A 21,221-nucleotide genomic window follows, 5' to 3' on the forward strand; every position below is an offset into this window, starting at 1 on the left:
ACAAGGCTCTCATCATATACTCCCTCCTATCGTGTCTGTGCAGAATTGCAGACACTTTCAAATTCAACCCTAATTCACGGCTTTTTTTCAACAGTGACCTGTACTTGCTAAGTAATTCCGCCGGTCTCCTACTCTTAATATCATTGGTGCCAACGTGTACAACTATATCACCTTTTGTGCCCTTAAAAGATGATATCCGCTCTACAACGTTATCAACCTCTTCCCCTGGCAGTCATACCCTGGTCCTATTCCACCTATCCTTTTTACAAAGCATGTTCCCCGTTTCCCTGACAATAGAGTCACCAACAACTACTAGTTCCTGTGGGACCAGCGCATTCTGCCTTAAGAATACAGAAGCCTCATGCTGTGTTAAACAGCATGAGGCTTCTGTATGCACGTCAAGAGCAAACGCTTCAGAGTTGGCATTCCATGTTGTGAATGAAGCACATTCCTTTCTTTTTAATGAAGTCAAAATAATTAATATTCAGTACAATTATAGTAAATTACTTATTGCTGAAACCCTTGAAATGAAACTCCGTAAAAATTCAATTAATATTTGTAGACCTTTCTTAATATCGGATGATTGGTCCTATAAATGCATGCGTGATGAGGACTAAATTTCTTTTAAATACTTACGCATTGAGGCATTTTTAGTTTCATTCTGTCCTGTGAACACGAAGTATCAAAAAGTTTCCGTCTAACTTTATTTCTTATTAGTTGTTTTTTTCTACTATGAGTTTTGGTGTATTCAGTATAGTTTTGGTGTTGGGTTGAGGCCTCAACTGTGATTCCTGGTTATTAAGTCGATGTTGTAGCTATCATTATGGAACACCATAAAATGTAGCTTATTAAATTCATTGTATTTTAATTAATTTATATGATGGACTAGGAGAGTTGGATAAGAAGCCTTCCTATAAAGAGATCAAAGTAATCCCTGTATTATTTACTAAAAATAAACAGAAATAAGCAAACAAGTAATTGCTCACAAATAAGAGTATAATGAATCTTGGGAAGGTTTATTTTATATGTAATCTTCAATTTTTTCTTGAACCATGCGATATTGTCTTTTTTTCACAGTGAGATCTTTCATTCTCTTTAATAGCGTATCTCTCATCCTCTTTAATAGCAGTATCTCTGCAGAACTGCATTCAGACTGTTACACCATGTCATTGCAGTTTCTAGCACAGTGAAGGCCTACGTGTGAGTGTGCCTTCAAATGCATTACGTGGCAGGAGTAATATTTCAGCATAACAACCAGTGCACTAAAAGTAGATACTGTAATTTTTGGGGGAGGGGGGCGACAGTGGTTTGGATAATGGATGTTCTACTGTACTTTGCAAAATTTCGAATGGCACGTGAGAGTAGTTTTTTTTTTAAAGATTTAGCCAATTTTAGCATGCTCCCTTAAATAGGTTCACCACCCCATGAATTAACTTGTTTTCTTCTTTCTTTGAATTGATAATGCTATTCAAACACATTAGTGTGAGAGAGAAAATTCTATCCATTCATAAACCTGACTCATAATTTCTAGTGTTTTGAAAGCAAATTTCCCTTTACTGTGGCATAGGGTTGATGGTCACGTGATTTTTCAATTTTCTGCTTATATGTTTTCACATACAGAAATCTTGATAAAATAAATTCATTTTAAACATACATCCAGCAACTAATCATGTTCCAAATGATTAATAACTTCTACATGTATGTCAGTATAACAGCAAATCACTGTTTTTCTTGTTTGCACTGCTGTGTAGATGGTTGTAAATGTTATTGACAGTATTGTGTGTAACAAAATCATTTTATATTTAAGCAATAATACTGAACATTTCTGTATTTTTTATTCTTATTTTATTTAATTTTATTTTAGGTATCTTCTTGCACCTAATTTGATTCAGAAACACTTTTTACCTGAGGGTGCCCAACAAATTTCTACTCAGGTACAGTAAATCATTCCTTTTGTAATAACTGTTATGAAGTTAGAAAAAAAAAATTGATGTTCTGATATATATGTTTTTCTCATGATTATTTAATGTTGGTGATGTGGTATGTTGCTATAATCTTGACAACACCTGATGGTATTTGTAGAAAATTGCTCTGTGTAGTATTGAAGATGTATTGGAAAGGATGTTTGGTGTGATATGACTTAAATGTTAGTATCACACCCTGTATTAATGATTGGAAAAGGGTATAGTATTTGGTGGCAATAACAGCATTTTAACAAGGGGATGAGCATATTGGAGAAGAGATTATAAAGTTCTTCTCATTTTCATTATTGAAGATGAAAACTTTATAATGGAAATATTTCTTCTTTAGTTATGTTTCTGTCTCATGCCAAAAGCAGCTATTGAACCAATTAGGAAGCAATCTGAGCTTTTTGTTATATATTTCTCCACAAGCTTGGAAAATGTTGCTTGCCCTTCCAGTGCCTAAGGATTAAAAGAGCAGTCGTATACTAATACTTTAGAAGAAATGTAGTTTTGACACTAAAGTTACCAAAGAACAGTTCCCTGATTCTCAATTGGTTTGATGCCAGGTGCTTCAAAGTGGCTGGAGCCTCTCAAATCAAGAAGCTCTTCCTTCTTTGGAAATGCCCATTTTATTTCAGTAACATATTTCAATGAATTAGTTCAGTATGTGTGAATAAAAAATTATAATTTTTTTTTTAGTACTTTAGAAAAACAAAAGGTAGTCATCATATTAATATAATGATTAATGGAAATTATGTTACGATTTTATAGAAGCTCTAAAAATTAACCTGTGATATGGCAATGTTCCAACTTTGTCTTTCAGTTCCTTTACAGAAATGTGGAAAAGAATTAGGAGAGATGTTTAAGAAGGTTACATGGTTTCATCTGGGTATCGAACCAACCCTTTCATAAATTTAATAAGCTCTCTCTGGTTCTACAAGATAGATGATAGGTTGTTCTAGTTTCAATATTGTCCTCTGTGATGGTACAGTGATTTCATCACTTTTTTTTTTTGGATAAGTGGTGTTGAATCCCATCGGAAATTGTAGGGATTCTTAAAGTCCTCATCGATCAAGACTAGTTAGCCAATTGTAGATGGAGAGAGTAGGAATTGTGTTATGAGTTATTGAAGATTTTTCAACCTACACAGCATGCATATTGGCCAGGGAACACACACACACACGCACACGCGCGCGCGCACACACACACACGCACACGCGCGCGCGCACACACACACACACACACACACACACACACACACACACACACACACACACACACACACACACACACACACCTCTATAGACATAATATATGCTGCACAAGTGGTTTAGATGCTAATGCACAATATAAATCTTAATAATACATTACCTTTAATTACATTTGGCTAAAAATGTCTTTTTAGCTTATGCTTAGTGTACAATCGTCTCCTTAATTTAAGTGCTGCCCTCTAGTTTTTTTACCACCTGCGAAAGAAAATAGTTATTCTCATTATTTAAATTACTCGAGTTTTCTAATTTCTTGAATTAGTTTCCCTCTCAGGCATCTGATTTTGAGGGTGAAATCTTTTTTTTTTTTTTTTTTTTTTTTTTTTACTCTTAGAATACTGAATTGACTTCCCCCCATCAAAGATAGCTTCTTCTCAATGGAAATCTGAGTCTGTTGTTGGGGGTGGGGGGACTGAGAGTCTTGTTTATACTGACAATTAACTTTTTTGTTACTCTTTTTGCTGCATCACATCCACATCTTCCTCAAATTGGGGGTGTAATTTCAAGATATGGCATTCAAAGTTTGGCCCAACCAAGGCATTACATAATGAATAAACACATTATGAATATTGAGAATAAAAACAAGGAGTTCACATTGACTAAGAATGAAAACTAAATATAAAAAATAAAAATGTTTTTCCAACCATAAAAACAAACAAACAAACATACAGAAATGTTCCCAACCCAGAACATCTTGATCTATAATTAATAAAAAATAAATAAATTTCTGTTCATTGTTTTGATTACCAAGAAGAGTGACTATATATACAAATGGAATTAAGTACACTAGGATATTCTGTCATTACAGTATATACTGTACTGTGATTAGAGTATGTAGTGGACCTTGAAGTGATTATATTAGTTATCTTGTAGTTGTTAAAGCTACAAGACAGGATGTTGTTGATATTTTGTAAATTTAATTCCTACTTAATCTTAATTTAAATTTTTAGGTTCAGTGGTAGGTAAAGTTTTAGTAACTGCTTAATTACTGTATTATTTTGTTAATTTAAATTCTGTGAAGTCATTATGTCCTCAGTGATATTAAACTGACAGGTTCTTTTTGTGTTCTCATGAAAATAACCTGTCAGTTTAATTCTTACCCTAATATTTGTTACAAAATCTGCTTTGAATGCTTCATCTGAGGACATAATGATTCAGATGGAAATGACAGGTTATTTTCATGAGTAAATTGCTTTTATACTTGTGGAATTGTATTCCAAGGTTGGTCTAGTAGATAATCGATTGTAGCTCAACTGATGTTTATTTTCTTTGTATCTGATACAAGGGATGTAATGATCTTAAATAAAAACTTTGTTCATACTAGATGAATTTGAGTTGCAAAGAAACTGGTGGAAGAGATAAATAAAACTGGGAATTTTTCAGGGACTTGCATATCTAGTGATCTTCCACAGAACAGAATAGTCAGGTGCTTACTGCTTTGGTTCAGAAGGATGTAGTTTTATTGCAACACCTTATCGTTAGGGAAACAGTTAACATTTTTTGTATTAAATATAGGTACACATGTATCATAATGACATGTTGCTCCCAACAGACATACCATTATTGGGGGGGGTAAAGATAGCATTATTAATCATGTGTGAACTAATGATATTAGGCACCTCCGTAGCCGGGTGGGCAGGAGCAGCAGCGCATAGCACACGCTTCTTGATTAGACCGGGGTTCGAGCCCGTGCCCACCAAATACGGAGGATGAGGAAAGGTCAGAGAATGACCACCGCATATCCCCGGAGCAATATGGCCTTAGTTGCTAATGCTCCTAAAAACCAAATAACAATAACAATAACAATAACTAATGATATTAAACACATACAAATTTTGATAATTTATTGGATAAAGATTGGACCATACTGAAAAATACTATGCATTAGTCAGAATGTGTACATACCTGAAATTTTACCCAGGTGTGATAGGAGGGACTATGTGCTGAAAGTACTGTGAATTAACTGAAGGCTTAACGGAATCTGCAATTTTTTTGGTGGTGGTGGGAGAATTTTATCAGTATTGTCTACCCTTCTACCTAGAAGGTAGAATATTCTATTCTGTCAAGGTTATTTTTGCAAGATGTTGCAAGGGTCTTGGACAATATCATTGATGAGTTTTAAGGATTCGTGGAAACTGCTAATTGCAGAAAGGGACTGGTGATATAGACATGCGTTTATCTTATGAAATGGTTTAAACTAACACTTTAACCAAGGCAACGAGGGAAGTAAGCAAACCTCAGTCAATTATGAGTGCATCGTTAGATTCAGGGGGGTGCCCATGGACTGGAGATGTGCAAATCTATCCCCAATTCACAAAGGAGGTTCAAAGGGTGACGCAAATACTTATAGACCTGTTAGATTAACTTCTGTTCTGGGAAAATTAATGGAGTTGCTGGTTAAAGAAGTGATGTAGGATCACCTAGACAAAACTGCAGTAATAGTTCAGGCAGCATGGGTTTGTTAAGGGGAAGTCTTGTCTGACCAATTTGATTGGATTCTATGGTGTGGTCAATGAAGGAACTGGATGGAAAAAATAATTTTGATATCATATAATTGGATTTCAGGAAAGCTTTTGATAGTATTGCACATGGAAGACTGCTGTACAAATTGGAGCGGTATGTAATGGATAAAGGGATGGTTTGGGTGGGAAATGGTAGAGAATGGTAACAAATGGATACTGTTCTACGTGGACTAATGTTATTAGAGAAGTCCCCCAAGGTTCAGTGTTGGGCCCATTGTTGTTTTTTGTATTTATTAATGATATTGATGAAGGTATATCAGGCTTAATGTCCTAGTTTATAGATGACACAAAGGTTGGCAGGGTTCTTAATGATAGTAAAGACAGTATGTTACTGCAACAGGATCTAGAAAAGTTGGATAAATGGGCTGAGAGGTGGCAACTGAAGTTTAATATTGACAAATTCAAAGTACTGCATATGGGTAGCAGTAACCCAAGAGAAATGTACCAACTGTGTGGTACTACACTCAGGGAGTGGAGAATGAAAAAGACCTGGGTGTAATTGTGCATTCAGATATGAAGTTCTCTGAGCAGTGCAGACGGGCTGCCAGAGCAGGTCATGGAGTAGAGTTTTGTCAATGATATGTAGGAATTTTTCTAGCAAAGACAAGGATGTGATTATACCTTTGTATAAGGCAGTGGTCACACCTTGAGTACTACGTACAGGTCAGGAGGTCTCATTTTAGGAAGGATGTAGATCTGCTGAAATGGGTGCAGCGAAGGGCAACAATATTGGTGAGAGGAATAAAGGGGTTCTCTTACTAGGAAAGGCCTAAATTCTGTAAGTTGCGGCATTTGGAGACTAGGCACCTGTGAGGTTATCTGATTGAGATGTACAATATCTTGAATGGTTTGAGCAGGCTCAATGTCAATTGGATACTTCCACTTGCTGAGATTAAGAACCTGAAGGGACATAGATTCAAATTGAGTAAAGACAGTTGTAGAATAGATGTGTGGAAGTTTCCCTTTAGCCAGCAGGTAGTTGATTGCAATCATCCTGCAGTTGATTGCTGTAACAGACTTCCATCTGTTATTGTTGGAAGTAGATAGCTTAAATAACTTTAAGGCTGAACTAGACAAACATTTGGAATGATCAGATGGGTGAAATGGGAATGTTTTTTTTTTTTTTTTTTGGCTAATGCTCTGTAAGCTTACTTTCTTGTATCATATGCCTCAGCTAATGCTAATACTTGCAATTATATCAAGATTTCTTGTTTGTGGCCACAAAAGCAGGATAGGGATGCTTCACAATGAATGGAAAGCTAATGCTAGAGACAGAAACTTAAGTAGTAGCAAGTGGCATGTCAGGGTAGTAAACTATGCAGATTAGAACAACTAATGCTATCATTAGTAGGCTACTAATGCTATCATTAGCAGGATGTAGGTGACACCATATTTCCATTAGGATAATGGAAATATGCTGTCACTGAGAAATAGGAGATTATGAGTTTAACTATGGTATATATAATGTGTTTAGAAAACATAACCAAAATAGAGGAGACAGATGTCATTCTTCTTATCAAAAGTAGCCTAAGCATGACAAGGGCCTTTCCAGGTTCAGAACTTACAACAACATATGGCTTCATGGGATCTGTGTACTGGTGTGAATCAGTTGAATGCAAGTGTACAAACCATAAGATTGTAGATGGAATGGGAAAACAAGTTTTATTATGGGTGTTTTCAATTTGCTCCTTACTGATATGAGAAAGTGGGAGTAACACTCTCCATTGGGGGCCTTAAGGGATGTACCCTAAAATTGTATTATGAGTGCCTGTTCTTGCCATCCTTTACATATACTTTCCAGGTGATACAAAGGTTGACAGGGTGATCAATGAGAGTCATCAGGGTGAGCTACTGCAACGAGATCTAAGAAAATTCGGTTGATGGGCTGAGAAATGGAGGTTGAAGTTTAACATTGACAAATGCAAGGTACTGCATGTGGGTAGCAGTAATCCCAGATTAATTTATCAACTGTGTGGTACTACACAGTTGATAAATTAATGGTAGTGGAGAATGAAAAAGACCTGGGGTAATTGTGCAGTCAGACATGAAATTCTCTGAGCAGTGGAGACATGTTGCCAGGACAGCTCATGAGGTTTTGTCATTGATATACAGAAACATTGCTAGCAGGATAAGGAGGTGATTATTCCTTTGTATAATGCCATGGTTAGGCCACACTTTGAGTACTGTATACAGGTCTAGAGGCCTCACATTAGGAAGGATGTAGATCTGCTGTAATGGGTGCAGAGAACCCTTTTGTTCCCTTCGCCAGACTGGTAAAGGGAACAAAAGGGTTCTCTTACCTAGAAAGAATTCAGTTCTGAAATTGCACCATCTCGAGACTCAATCAGATCTGCAGGGAGATCTGATTGAGGTGTTTAAAGCCTTGAATGGATTGATTAGGCTGAATGTTAATGGCATTCTTCTACTTGCTGAGACTACACATGTGAGGGGGCATAAATTCAGGTTGAGGAAGGATGGTTGCAGGTTAGATGTGTGGAAGCTTGCCATCAGCCAACTGGTAGTTGATAGTTGGAACTTCCATCTGTTGTTGCGGAAGTGGATGGGTTGAATAAATTCAAGAACCAGACAAATTCTATGAGGGTATGGATGGGTGAACTATGTAGGTTTTTTATCTTTTCAGCTGATGCTCTATAAACTTGCTTTCTTGCATCATTTGCCATTACTACTACTGTAGAGTAGTAGTGATGGCAAAGGGTTTAGATGGGAACAGGTATTCTGTATGTTATCAGACACTCAGTCTAAAACACTGATGGATCCAATATCTTTCTATTACAGAAGATTTAGGAGAAGTCCGGTTGGCCTGCCTCCCTAAAATCCACTCATGCACACCTTCTCGATGGTAAGCCCTGTTACGTCACTTAGGTGGCAACGAACGTGTAGAGTGGTTCTCTTCAAAACGCCTGGTCAGTGTGAAGAGGAAAAGACTAAACCCTCCAGCACGACGAAACAAATAGCCCTCAGTCCCCAGCAGCTTTCACTCCCAGTGTTACGGCAGCAAGAGGATCAGAGTGGAAGCAGGGGGGTGCCAAGAATCTCTGGGTATGACCAGGCTGCTATACGTGGAAACTGAACTTGGCCTCTTACAACATAAGGTTGCTCATCGAGGAAGACAGGATATTAGAGCTGGAAATGGAATTAGAAATGTGAATTGGAATATCATCGGTTTGGCTGAAATACGAAGAAGAAATGAATCACTTATAAGTTTATCAAGTAGAAATCTGCTGTACACCAATGGAAACAATGAAAGGAGCAAAGGTGGAGTTGGCTTTCTGGTCCATAAAGATATAAAAAAACAACATTTTGGAATTCAAAAGTACATCACCAAGGGTGTCAAGACTAATACTTAGGATTTCTAAGAAGTACAAGCTAAAGGTTATAATGATTTATGCACCAACATCGAGCCATGAAGATGTTGAAGAAATGTACACCGAAATTGAGAGTCTTCTAGATGAGCATAAAACCCACTACAGTATCATTATGGGGGACTTCTATGCTAAGATTGAAAAAAGACAAAACAGCGCAGAAAGGGGAACTACAGGAAATTTTGGAATTGATGAAAGAAATGAAAGAGGTGAAAAACTTAGGGAATTTGCAGAATCTCAAGGATTGTTAGGAATGAATACTTTTTTCAAGAAAAGGGTGAACAAAAAGTGGACATGGAAGAGTCCAAATGGATTAACAACTAATGAAATTGACTTCATCCTGACTAAGAGAAGATATATCGTGGATGATGTTACCGTCCTGAACAAGCTAAATGTTGGAAGTGATCACAGAATGATAAGATGCACATCTTGATATAGATGTAAGAAAAGAAAGAAAAAAATTGACTCGAGTAAATAATACAAAGGTCTTTGAGATAACAAGAAGAGGAAAAAGCAGTATGTACTGGGACTTAAGAACAAGGTTTGATCTTCTGCAGACTACTCAGGACTAAGATATCAACGAGGAATATTACAGCTTTCTGAAAGTGATAAAGCCCAAGAAACCTATAGGTAAAAAGAAATCCAAAGAAGAAAAAATTAGTCAAGAAACTTGATTAACTTGGCGACAAATGAAGAGCAAGATAAACACTGACAAGGGGAAAATTTGAATAGTTATGCAAAGCCATTAGAAAGAGACTCAGAGAGAATATAAGAAGATTTAACACAAGAAAAGGAGAACAAGCATTAAGGGAAAACAAAGGACTTAAATCAGCAGCCATGAGCAGTAATACAGAAAGACAAATGACACTGAAACTGAAGAATACTGATGGTGTACTTATAAATAGCAGAGAAATCATAATTCAAATAGCAGAAGACTACTATAGAGAATTATACAAGGAAGAAGGGAATGATGCCAGCAGTGGGGAAGATGGATCGCAAATTAGTAACACATACGACATACTTGATATCCTTCCTGATGAGGTAGAACATGCTTTTAAGAAAATGAAGAATCAGAAAGCCTCTGGGAAAGATGAAGTTACTGTACAGTTGTTAAAATTTGGAGGATGAGACATTGGAGGTGAGTACAGTGGTCTCAGACAGTTTTTAAATTCTGTACAGTGGGATCAACTGACCATGTTACCAACAGCAAATTCTAAGTGGGAAGAATTCAAGGAATTAATGATGGAAGCTACTAAAAGTTTCACACCTATTAAGAAATATTGTTCAAGGTTTAGGCCTAAATGGTTATAAAATGAATTAATGAGACTCATGACAGAGAAGAAAAATGCATGGGTTGCATATAAATTATCAAGCGACTCAGAAGCCTATGGCAGATATAAGCTAGTCTGTAATCAGGTCACAAAGGAGGTTAGGCAGGCGAAGGCAGATTACGAGAAATCTTTGGCAAAAGATGCTAAGAAAAATAGCAAGGATTTCTTTACTTATATAAACACTAAAAGGAAGGGGATGAATATGATTGGTCCACTTTATATCGATGGTTCGACTGTTGATGATCCTGATCAGATAGCAAATAAACTGAATGAGTATTTTGCATCTACATTCACACATGAGGAGTTATTAAGGTTTGAAAATGGCAGAAGGTTATCAAATTGTAGCAGGGTGCTTAATGATTTTGTAATAACTGAGAGCAAAGTGGAGGAGAAATTGTTGAAGTTAAACATAAGAAAGGCACCTGGGGTGGATGGGATCTATCCAGTTTTTTTTTTTTTTTTTTTTATGTGAACCCCAAACACGAGAGGTATTAGAACCTATAGTACTTAGTACCATGCTTGGGTTGGAGGTTGAAAAGGCGAAAGAAGATATTTGTTGACATTGGACTTGAACTTCTGTAGATTGTAATTTTCAGGAAATACATATGAAGGAAGGTTGTTCCAGAAAACGGCAGTTGAATGAATAAATGAGGAAGATGAAAAGTTGGTTCTGTGGGTTTGAAGTTGTACAGTAAATGGATGTTGGCTGGTGGCGCCATGTGTTCGGACTGTTTTGAAAGAGAGAGCGGGAATTATAGAAGCCAGTTCAGAAGAACAGTGCCCATGGAAGTATCTGTAGAAGAGGCATGCAGCAGAAACAGTGCGTCTATGAGAAAGCGAGTGGAGAGACTCTGTTAGAGATGAATCATTAATTAACCTAACTGCCCTCTTCTGAATGGAATCAAGAAGCCTGAGAGAGGTTTTGGGGGTACCACCCGAGATGTGGGAACAATATTCCATGGTAGGGCGGATTTGCGATTTATACAGATTGAGCAGCTGTTTGGAAGAAAAGTAACGCCGAGAGCGAAAGAGAAAACCAAGTTTTTTAGATGCAGAGGAAGCAATATTTGTAATGTGCTTGTGCCAAGAGAGATTAGAAGTCAGGGTAATCCCCAAAAGAGATATATCATTTTGCCTAGAAATTGGAGTGTCACTAAAGATAAGCATAGGAGCAGAAGAATCCTTTTTGCGAGATATAAGACAACACTGAGTTTTAGAAGGGTTGAAATCAACTAAGTTGTCTTTGCCCCACTGGAGAATTACCTGAAGATCGGCATTTAAGGAGTTGGCAGCAGATTTTCGAGAACTTGAAGCTGATTGCGCAGGACAAGGTTTCTCAAAATGGAAAGTTGAATGTAATGTACTATCATCGGCAAAACTATGGATAGGATTTCCAGTCAATGGAAGAAGGTCATTGATATACAAGAGGAAAAGAGTGGGGGAAAGAACTGAACCTTGGGGGACACCAGCATTAGTGGAGAAGTTAGAAGACAGAGAGCCATCTACCATCACCCTCAGTGAGCAATCAGAGAGAAAACTGGATAACCAATTGCTAAAAACAGTTGGCAAACCATAAGATGGAAGCTTGTTCAGAAGACCTTTATGCCAAACACGATCAAAAGCCTTTGAGATGTCAAGAGAAACTACTTGTGTTTCACCGAACCTTTCCATTGAATTAGTCCATAAATGGGTAACATAAGCCAGAATATCACCAGTGGATCGACACTGATGGAAACCATACTGGCGATCGTTGATCAGACGGAAGGTTTCTAGGTAGTTTAAGAGTTGGCGGTTAATTGATTTCTCCATTACTTTAGAAAGAGTAGAAATAATTGCAGTGGGATGATAATTGGATGGGAGGGATTTGTCACCCTTTTTAGGAACTGGTTGGATATGAGCAAATTTCCAAGCAGAAGGAAAAACACCTTTGGAATAAGAAAGTGAAAAAAGGCGGCAAAGAATAGGAGTAAGTTCATGAGCACAGGCTTTGAGAACAAGTGGAGAAATACCATCAGGACCTGGAGCTTTCTTAGCATCAAGATTCATCAAAATCCTTCTGATATCCTTTTAATGGAAGACCACAGGAGGCATTGAATGGAGCGTGTTAGGAATGGTGGGAGGTGTTTTACCAAGATCATTAATACATGAGCTGGAAGAAAAATGGGATGCTAGCAGGTCAGCTTTATCCTCAGCTGAAGTGAAAACAGAACCATCTGGTTTGGACAGAGGTGGGAGCAGAGATGGGCAAAAGTTGCAGCCAATAGCTTTGGCAAGAGACCAGAATGCTCGGCTAGCATTAGGGCAAGAAGCAAGTTTTCTACTCTTAGCCTGTTCAAACTCTCGTTTGGACTGATTAATAACTGCTTTACAATTGTTGCGAGCTTTGGTGTAGGCAGAAAATGAAACTGAAGAATTAGAAACAAGCCAATTACGATATGCAACATTCTTCTCTTGAACAGCCTTAGCACATTTATTGGAAAACCAAAGTTTAGATAAAGGACGAGATTTTAAAGTGAGTGTGGGATAAAGGATTCCATTCCTGCAAGAATAATTTCACTGATACGATCTGAGCAAACGTTGACATCAGAAGTTTTGAAACAGTAATCAGACCGAGGAAAAGAAGAAAAGAAGTCTTGCCGGTCATCCCATTTTGCATTCTTGTAATGCCAAACAATACGAGGTTGGGAATAGCCATGAGATAAAGGTTCCATTGGAGAAGAGACAATCACCAAGTTGTGATCTGAAGTGCCTAAAGGACCTCTCACTTCGACCTTGTACTTAGAAGGGTTGCTTGTGAGAAAAAGATCAAGCGTATTGGCTGTATGACAAGGATTGTCCGGTATTCTTGTAGGTAAATGAACAATCTGTGCTAGGTCATTTGTAATTGCAAAAGCCTCAGCATCTCGACCTGCTGGGTCGGTGTGACTAGAAAACGGAAGGCAGCTGGAGTTGTGAACATTAAAATCACCGAGGAAAATTACCTCACTGTTAGGAAAGTTGGACTGGAGAAAGTCAAGTTGCAAAGAGAGGAAGTCAAAGAGCTCCAAGTGATTAGTGGAGTTGGGAGAACGGTACAGACAACAGATGAATTTGACACAATGAGTTAGAGAGATTTTAAGCCAGAGAAGATCAAAGAGAGGAGATTCCAAATTGCCAAGTCTGTGACAGGGAATATCAGAACGGACGAATGCACAAGTACCACCTTTAAGGCGAAAGGAATCATACAACAAATAATTTGGACATCTGAGATCAGTAGTAGTTGAATCAACCGATAACTGAGATTCAGTCAGAAAAAGTACATGTGGTTTGGAAGACTGCAAGTGGAAATGGACATCGTTGAGATTAGAATTGAGACCACGTATATTTGTGAAATGAATTAGGAAGTGCTTGGGAGGTTTAGATCTTTTCGCAGATAAGCTTGCTGTATTATTTTGACAATTCATGGTGTATTCAATAGTAAGAAAAAGTGGGTGGGACATGCTGTATGAAGAAATGAAATTTTTGGAAATGCCATACATGTGGTAAGAATATACCCAGATCCTTGACATAACGTGGCCTGGACAATTCTCCCCGCATGCACACTACTCGGACTCCCTCCAGTCACTATCTGGCAGAGTATAGGTAGCAAGATTATACACTAGCTGATCCGGAAGCCTCCTAGAGAGTTACCAATAGGTTTGTTCCGGTGTACTAACTAGTGGCCGGCCTGCGAACACAGTTTTAGAGCTGTACCCTCGAAATGTAAGGAATATTGGATCTCGCCACGACATTCATCATAACCTCAAAAATCATCAGTCATACTGCATGATGGAAGAGATAGGGAAGGGTTGGCCGGACCTTAGCTCTAGAGACTAAACAAGGGTTCCACCACTTCAAGCCTCCAATAAGCAAAGTGGTGGTATTTCACCGGTTGATGAGAGTCATCTACTACCTAGTACTGCTGGTAACATAGAGGAGCGGCGTTCCTCCATGTGGTGTCAGCGTCACACCTTGACCCCTGCTTATGTTGATTCACACCTGGGTGGTCACCCACCATGTACTTGTGCATGGAGGTTATACCCAGGATTACTAACAGTCCCACCATCGTGAAGGTGCAAGCAGAGGATTTGGCTGTCATAGATCATCCGTACTTCGCCGAAGTTATATTAAAGGAGGCGGCAAAGCAACTGAGCAAAATCTTGGCCATAATTATGAGAGCATCTTTGGACTCAAGGGAGGTCCCCATGGACTGAAGATGTGCAAATATATCCTCAATTCACAAAGGGGGATCAAAGGGTGACACGAGTAATTACAGACCAGTTAGTTTAACTTCTGTTCCGGGTAAAATAATGGAGTCACTGGTTAAAGATGCATTGCAGGATCATCTAGACAAGACTGCAGCAATAATTCAGACACAGCATGGGTTTGTTAAGGGAAAGTCTTGTCTGACAAATTTGATAGGATATTATGATCTGGTTACAAAGGAACTGGATGCAAAAAATAATTTTGATGTCATATATTTGGATTTCAGGAAAGCTTTTGACACTGTTGCACACGGAAAACTATTGTACAAATTGGAGCAGAATGGTATTAAGGGTAAGTTGCTACAATGGATAAAAGGATGGTTGAGTGGGAGAAGACAGAGGGTGGTAATTAATGGATGTTCCTCTTCGTGGACTAATGTTATTAGTGGAGTCCCACAGGGTTCGGTGTTGGGTCCTCTGTTTTTTGTATATTTATCAATGATATTGATGAAGGTATATCAGGCTAAGTGTCGAAGTTTGCATATGATACAAAGGTTGGCAGGGTTGTTAATGACAGTAACGGCAGTGTGCTATTGCAACAGGATCTAGATAATTTGGGCTGATGGGCTGGTTTGGTTTGGTTTTTTTTGGTTTTATTGGCGCATCAGCTGGTAAGGCTATAATGTGCCAAGACCAGATGATGGGCTAAGAAGTGGCAACTGAAGTTTAACCTTGACAAATGCAAAGTACTGCATATGGGTAGAAGTAACCCCAGAGAAGCATACCAACTGTGTGGTAATACACTTAGGTGGTAGAAAATGAAAAAGACATGTGAGTAATTGTGGAGTCAAATATGAAGTTTTCTGAGCAGTGCAGACAGGCTGCCAGGGCAGATCATGGGGTTTTGTGAATGATATATAGGAATTTTGCTAGGAGGGAAAAGGAGGTGATTGTTCCTCCTTATGTATATGCCTTGAGTACTGCGCACAGGTCTGGAGGCCTCATATTAGGAAGGATGTAGATTTGCTTGAACATGTACAGAGAAGGGCAACAAGATTGGTGAGAGGAATGGAGAGATCATCTTACCAAGAGAGGCTTAAGTTCTGCAAATTGCAGTGGCTGGAGACTAGGCACCTGCACGGTGATCTGATTGAGGTATATATGGCCTTCAGTGGGTTGAGCACGCTGAATTCTGATGGGATCCTTCCACTTGTTCAGATTACGAACCTAAGGGGGCATAAATTCAAATTAAGAAAAGACAGATGTAGAATAGATGTGTGGAAATTTGCCTTTAGCCAGCGGGTGGTTAATTGCTGGAACAAACTTCCATCTGTCGTTGTGGAAGTTGATAGGTTAAATAAATTTAAGGAAGAACTGGACAGGCATTTGGATGGAATAGTGTGATTTTTTTTGGCTGATGCTGCATAAGCTCATACACTTGCTTTCTTGCATCAAATGCCACTACTACTACATGACACAAAAACTGGCAAGAATGCATTAGAAAATGTGTGATGCCTAAGGAGTGGAATAATGCAATCATAGTTTTGCTGCATAAGAAAGGAGATAAATCGAAAATTGGAAATTATAGCCCAATTAGCTTGTTATTCCACATCTACAAGTTGTTCACAAGAGTAGAACAACTTGGATAGAACAACCACATCTACAAGTTGTTCACAAGGATAGAACAGTTACAAAAACAGATTAGAAAGAATACTTGATGAGAATCAACTGCCAGCTTGCTCTTTCAGTTGTTGAGAATCAACTGAAAGAGCAAGCAGGCTTCAGGATAGGATTCTCAACAATGGATCACCTTCACGTAATATCACAGCTAATGGAGAAAGCAAATGAATAAAAAACACCATTAGGCTTGGAATTTGTGGATTATGAAAAGGCATTTGACTCCATACACCTATTTCGGGCACTGGAAAGACAAGGCATAGATACCCCATATATTATGATTTTGAAGAAAATATATGAGAACGCTACCTCCTTTATTAGACTAGACAAGGAGAGTAGCAAATTTAAAATTAAGAAAGGAGTCAAGAAGACACAATATCTCCGAAGTTGTTTACTGCTGCCCTTGAAGAAGCTTTCAGAAGGTTGGACTGGTCGCAGAGAGGAGTCAATGTGAATAGAGAGAGTGCCTAAACCATTTACGATTTGCAGATGACATTGTAATCATAAACCAAGATCCCAAAGAATTAGAGACGAAAATCTTAATCAGTTATGCGGAGTTAGTAATGATTTGAGGCTAAAGATGAATATGACTAAAAGAAAAGTAATGATGAACAAGTGTGCCACAGAAAGGGATATAATGATTGAAGGAGCAGTAATTGAAAAGGTGGATTCATATACTTATCTTGGACAAGTCATTAGCTGTAATAATGATAAATGGCTGGAAGTCAAGAGAAGAATAAATTTTGGATGGATAGCATTGAGGAAATATAGTCACATACTGAGGAGCAATGTCCCAATTTTTCTGAAACGTAAAATAATGAACCAATGTATACTCTCCACCATGACTTATGGAAATGCAACTTGGGCACTCACCAAAAGAATGGAAGTGAAGCTGAGAACTACACAGCGAAGAATGGAACAAATTATATTGGGAATCAGACTGTTAGGTAAGAAGAGAAACACATGGATTAGGCAACAAACTCAAGTAAAGTACATTCTTATCAAAACTAAAGAACTAAAATGGTCTTGGGCAGGACACATTGCTCGAAGACATGGTGACAGTTTGTTTGTTTGTTTGTTATTTGGTTTTTAGGAGCATTAGCAACTAAGGCCATATTGCTCTGGGATATGCGAAAAGGTCATTCCCTGACCTTTCCGCATCCTCCGTATTTGGTGGTGACGGGCTGGAACCCTGGTCTAATCAAGAAGTGTGTGCTACACACTGCTGCTCCTTCCCACCTTGCCACGGAGGTGCCCCCATGATGACAGATGGACCGAGAAAATAACAGGATGGTACCCAAGAGGAGCTAAGAGAAAACCTGAAAGACAACAACAGAGATGGACAGATGAAATTCATGAGTTTGTGGGTAGTAAATGGATGGCCATTACACAAAACAGAAGGAACTGGAAAGTTGCTGGAGAGGCCTTCATCCTGCAGTGGATTGAAAATGGCTGATGATGACGATGATGACTACTATATGGAGCTTGAGGGTGGGGCTGCAGGATTGAAATAAAGCAGCTGAAAATCAACTACAACAAGCACAGAAGAGCATATTACTCTTCTGGTCTACAAAAATAGTTTCTACCCCGACCCTGCAAGTAATCAGTGGCAGAATGCCTGTAGAATATGAAATAGCCCTTCATTTCCTCAAGTACCACTACAGAAAGGAACTCCCGGCCCAACGGTAATTTTGTAATTGACCCAAAGTAACCATTGGGAGCAGAGAAGACAAGAATCCATGTGAAGATGACTGCGTCTAGGGACATACTACATTGAGATTTATAACTCGCATGGAGGAAATTAACAGGCAACACCTGACATGGAGAAACCACCAGCTGCGTACCACCTTTTTATTAAATGGACATGACAGTCTTAATGCAAAACTTTTCACAATGGGACTCTCAACCATGCTGCTGTATAAATGTGCAGAAACAGAACATGCAGTACATATATTCTTCAAATGTCAGATTTGCCCTCTACAATTCCTGACAGGAGTATATGATTAGGCAGAAGTCCCATCCTTATTAAATAATGCAGTTAATTTTTTGGCTTTTTTGAACTTTGCCAGCCAAGTTTTTAAGAGGATGTCAACCATCGTTAACACAGAATAGCAGTCTGGATACTGTGCATTGCTGCTACTTGGACTGGACTCCCACCTATAATGGAGTAACTGTCGACCCCTCATCTGTGAGGTGGGATTCAATTACCACACAATATGGTTCAGAGCTGACATGGTTCCTGAGTGGGATTTAATGCTATGCTAAGGGAGTAGCATACTTTTCAAGAGATATTTTTCAACCAGAGTGCTTTTCTACCCAAACTTGACATAACTTGGACTAGACAAAAACTAGATCTTGCTGCTAACCCCATATTTTGGGGTGGGATTCACCAACCACATCAAGCGGACAAGCAGTATCTCGGTTCCTCTGAACGGGATTAAACTAACCTACTGGGGGAGGGGGGAGTTGGCTCTTTGCTGACTTGGTCCACCAGGGCAGGATACCCCAGATACAAGGCACAAGGCTGAGGTAGGAAGGACACCATTGCTGATTGATCTGTCTTTCACTTAATCATTGATATTCTTGTAACTTCTAATTCCAAGGGGATGCCTCTTGCTATCTTTCTCTTTTGTATTATCTCTGACCTTCCCCACTTATCTTCACCCACTATCTTCTTTCTATTTACGCCACTACAGTCTTCCTGAAACTTGTTCTGCGGAAGACCAGAAAAGTACCTCTAGAGCAGACCCCTTGTGTGCCTCCACGCAGCTAAGGATGGGAGTTGGTGGCAATGGATCTGGCATTTGTTGCCCGCCCACAACATTGCAACAAAACAATACATTATATGGACATATCCTACACTACACTCACATGGCTGGCATGGCTTATGCCAGTACAGATGACTCAGTGGTGAATGGAGGAAACCCCGGAGCCTGCAAACAATAGACATTGACACTGTACTTAGGAGGAGAATCAGTGATGAATTAGAAACCATATGGAAGAATCAATGAACTAATTCTGAGAAGGGAAGACAGACTTTTGTTTTCCTGCCCTCTGTTCACAGTGTAAGCCAGAGGCTTTGGCCATGGCTGCAATTTGGACTGTCTTCTTGCTGTGGCCTGACCGAACATGGCCTGATGTCCAGCCTTTGCCAGTTCATCATCAGCCATTTTCAATCCACTGCAGGATGATGGCCTCTCCAGCAACTTGTCATATGCTGGAGGGTTTGGTCTTTTCCTCTTCACGCTGACCAAGCGTCTTGAAGAGAACCACTCTACACGTTCGTTCCCACCTAAGTGACGTAACAGGGCTTTCCATCGAGATGGTGTGCATGAGTGGATTTTAGGGAGGCAGGCCAACCGGACTTCTCCTAAATCTTCTGTAATAGAGAGATATTGGATCCATCAGTGTTTTAGGCTGAGTGTCTGATAACACACAGGATACCTGTTCCCCTCTAAGCCCCTTTGCCAGTTTGGCCTTGCTGACTGTGAAGAGCCAGAGGTCGGCCTCCATATCATATTTGCTTCTCCAATTTTTTTAGATCTTGGATCCCAGTTGGAGCAAGGGACACTTGCTCTCTCTGAAGCTGTATTAAGAGCTTTTTGAGAGATGTTTTCCAAGTTTTGTCTCTATATAAAATGTGTTTTTCAGAGAAGACTATCTCTAATAAGTAGTAGTGACCTATCTCCTCACGGTGGGGACAGTAACTCGTGGAGAGGGTGCAATGACTGTCCCTACCATCAAATTAAATGGCCATTATTATAATCTCTTGTATTTTGTATTGTTTCGTTGTTTAAATTAACCTGTGGGATCTCTGTTATTGTTTTATTTTAATTAACTAACTAAATGTTGAGCAACAGTAAGCAGATGAGAATCTGTTGCTCATGGGTTAGAGCCTGGGTAGTGATGGAGCTAAAAGCTTATTTATATAACAAATGCACTTGGGAAAGTATAAAAATTTCATTTCAGATTTTTAATCATTGATTTGCAGTTAATGCAGAACATTATTTTCGAGGGACTCCCATGAGGTTCCTCACCATTATTGCTGGGTTAAGAAGCTTGGCTTTTCTCATCAATTTGCCTTTACTAATACTGAATTAGTATTAGTAAAGTTTCTGTTTGCACTTCTTTCTTTCCTTTTTTCAAGGATGTGTTGATAAAATTCAATCCTGTTTGAGATCAGAATTACTATTTGTACTTGGAATGATTTCTATGTATTTCTCTTCTTGGCAGAAGCATATCACAATACTATCACAATCTGAATTCAAATGAGAGAATTTCTTTTTTCATTCATAATATTACAGTTCCAAGCAACTTTGCAAATATGCCCTAGCTAGAACAATCCTTTGCACAGCTAGGTAGGTGCTACTATATCCTGTTTAAAACTTTTCTAGTTATCACTCAAAAAGAATGGTCCGGTTAATCAGCATTCCCCCTCCCATTGCAGTCTCAGTCTGCTCCCCATCACTTTCTTCTGCATAGTCTTATTGCAGCTATTTTGATAGTTATTCTTATTCTGAACTGACATATGCAGTTCTACAATTTCCTTCTAAATGGAAATGGATGACTAGTGGTAAGCACTCATCATCCATTTCCAGCTTGCCTGCAGAATTACAAAATTAATTTTCGTTTTTCACTTATTCCATTTTTATTACTTTTGTTCTGTGGGAAAAACTTTCTCCACTTGCATTTCCTAAAAACTACAACTTCCAGAAATTCCACTCAATTGCAAAATTCTTGTTTCAACTCCTCACCTTATCTATGATATTATTGCAAACTGTATTTGGAATTAACATACATTAAAAGACAGCCTGTGAACCATTGAACAGTGAAAGAAAGAATGTAGAACATAA

The 21,221-nt window shown here is 38.7% G+C and overlaps 1 protein-coding gene across 1 annotated transcript in view; it reads left to right on the forward strand.

Moving 5' to 3' along the window:
- LOC150079395 (disintegrin and metalloproteinase domain-containing protein 11-like) overlaps positions 1-21,221 on the forward strand; it is a 445,660-nt gene that overhangs the window by 68,754 nt on the left and 355,685 nt on the right. Inside the window, exon 5 of the mRNA XM_090383050.1 lies at positions 1,865-1,934. Within this exon, the coding sequence (XP_090239176.1) occupies positions 1,865-1,934 (70 nt within the window). The remainder of the gene's footprint in view (positions 1-1,864; positions 1,935-21,221) is intronic.

This window comes from Mastigoproctus giganteus, chromosome 10, assembly GCF_048544385.1.
Source record: "Mastigoproctus giganteus isolate SK-2022 chromosome 10, ASM4854438v1, whole genome shotgun sequence".
In the NCBI taxonomy this organism is placed as follows: domain Eukaryota; kingdom Metazoa; phylum Arthropoda; class Arachnida; order Uropygi; family Thelyphonidae; genus Mastigoproctus; species Mastigoproctus giganteus.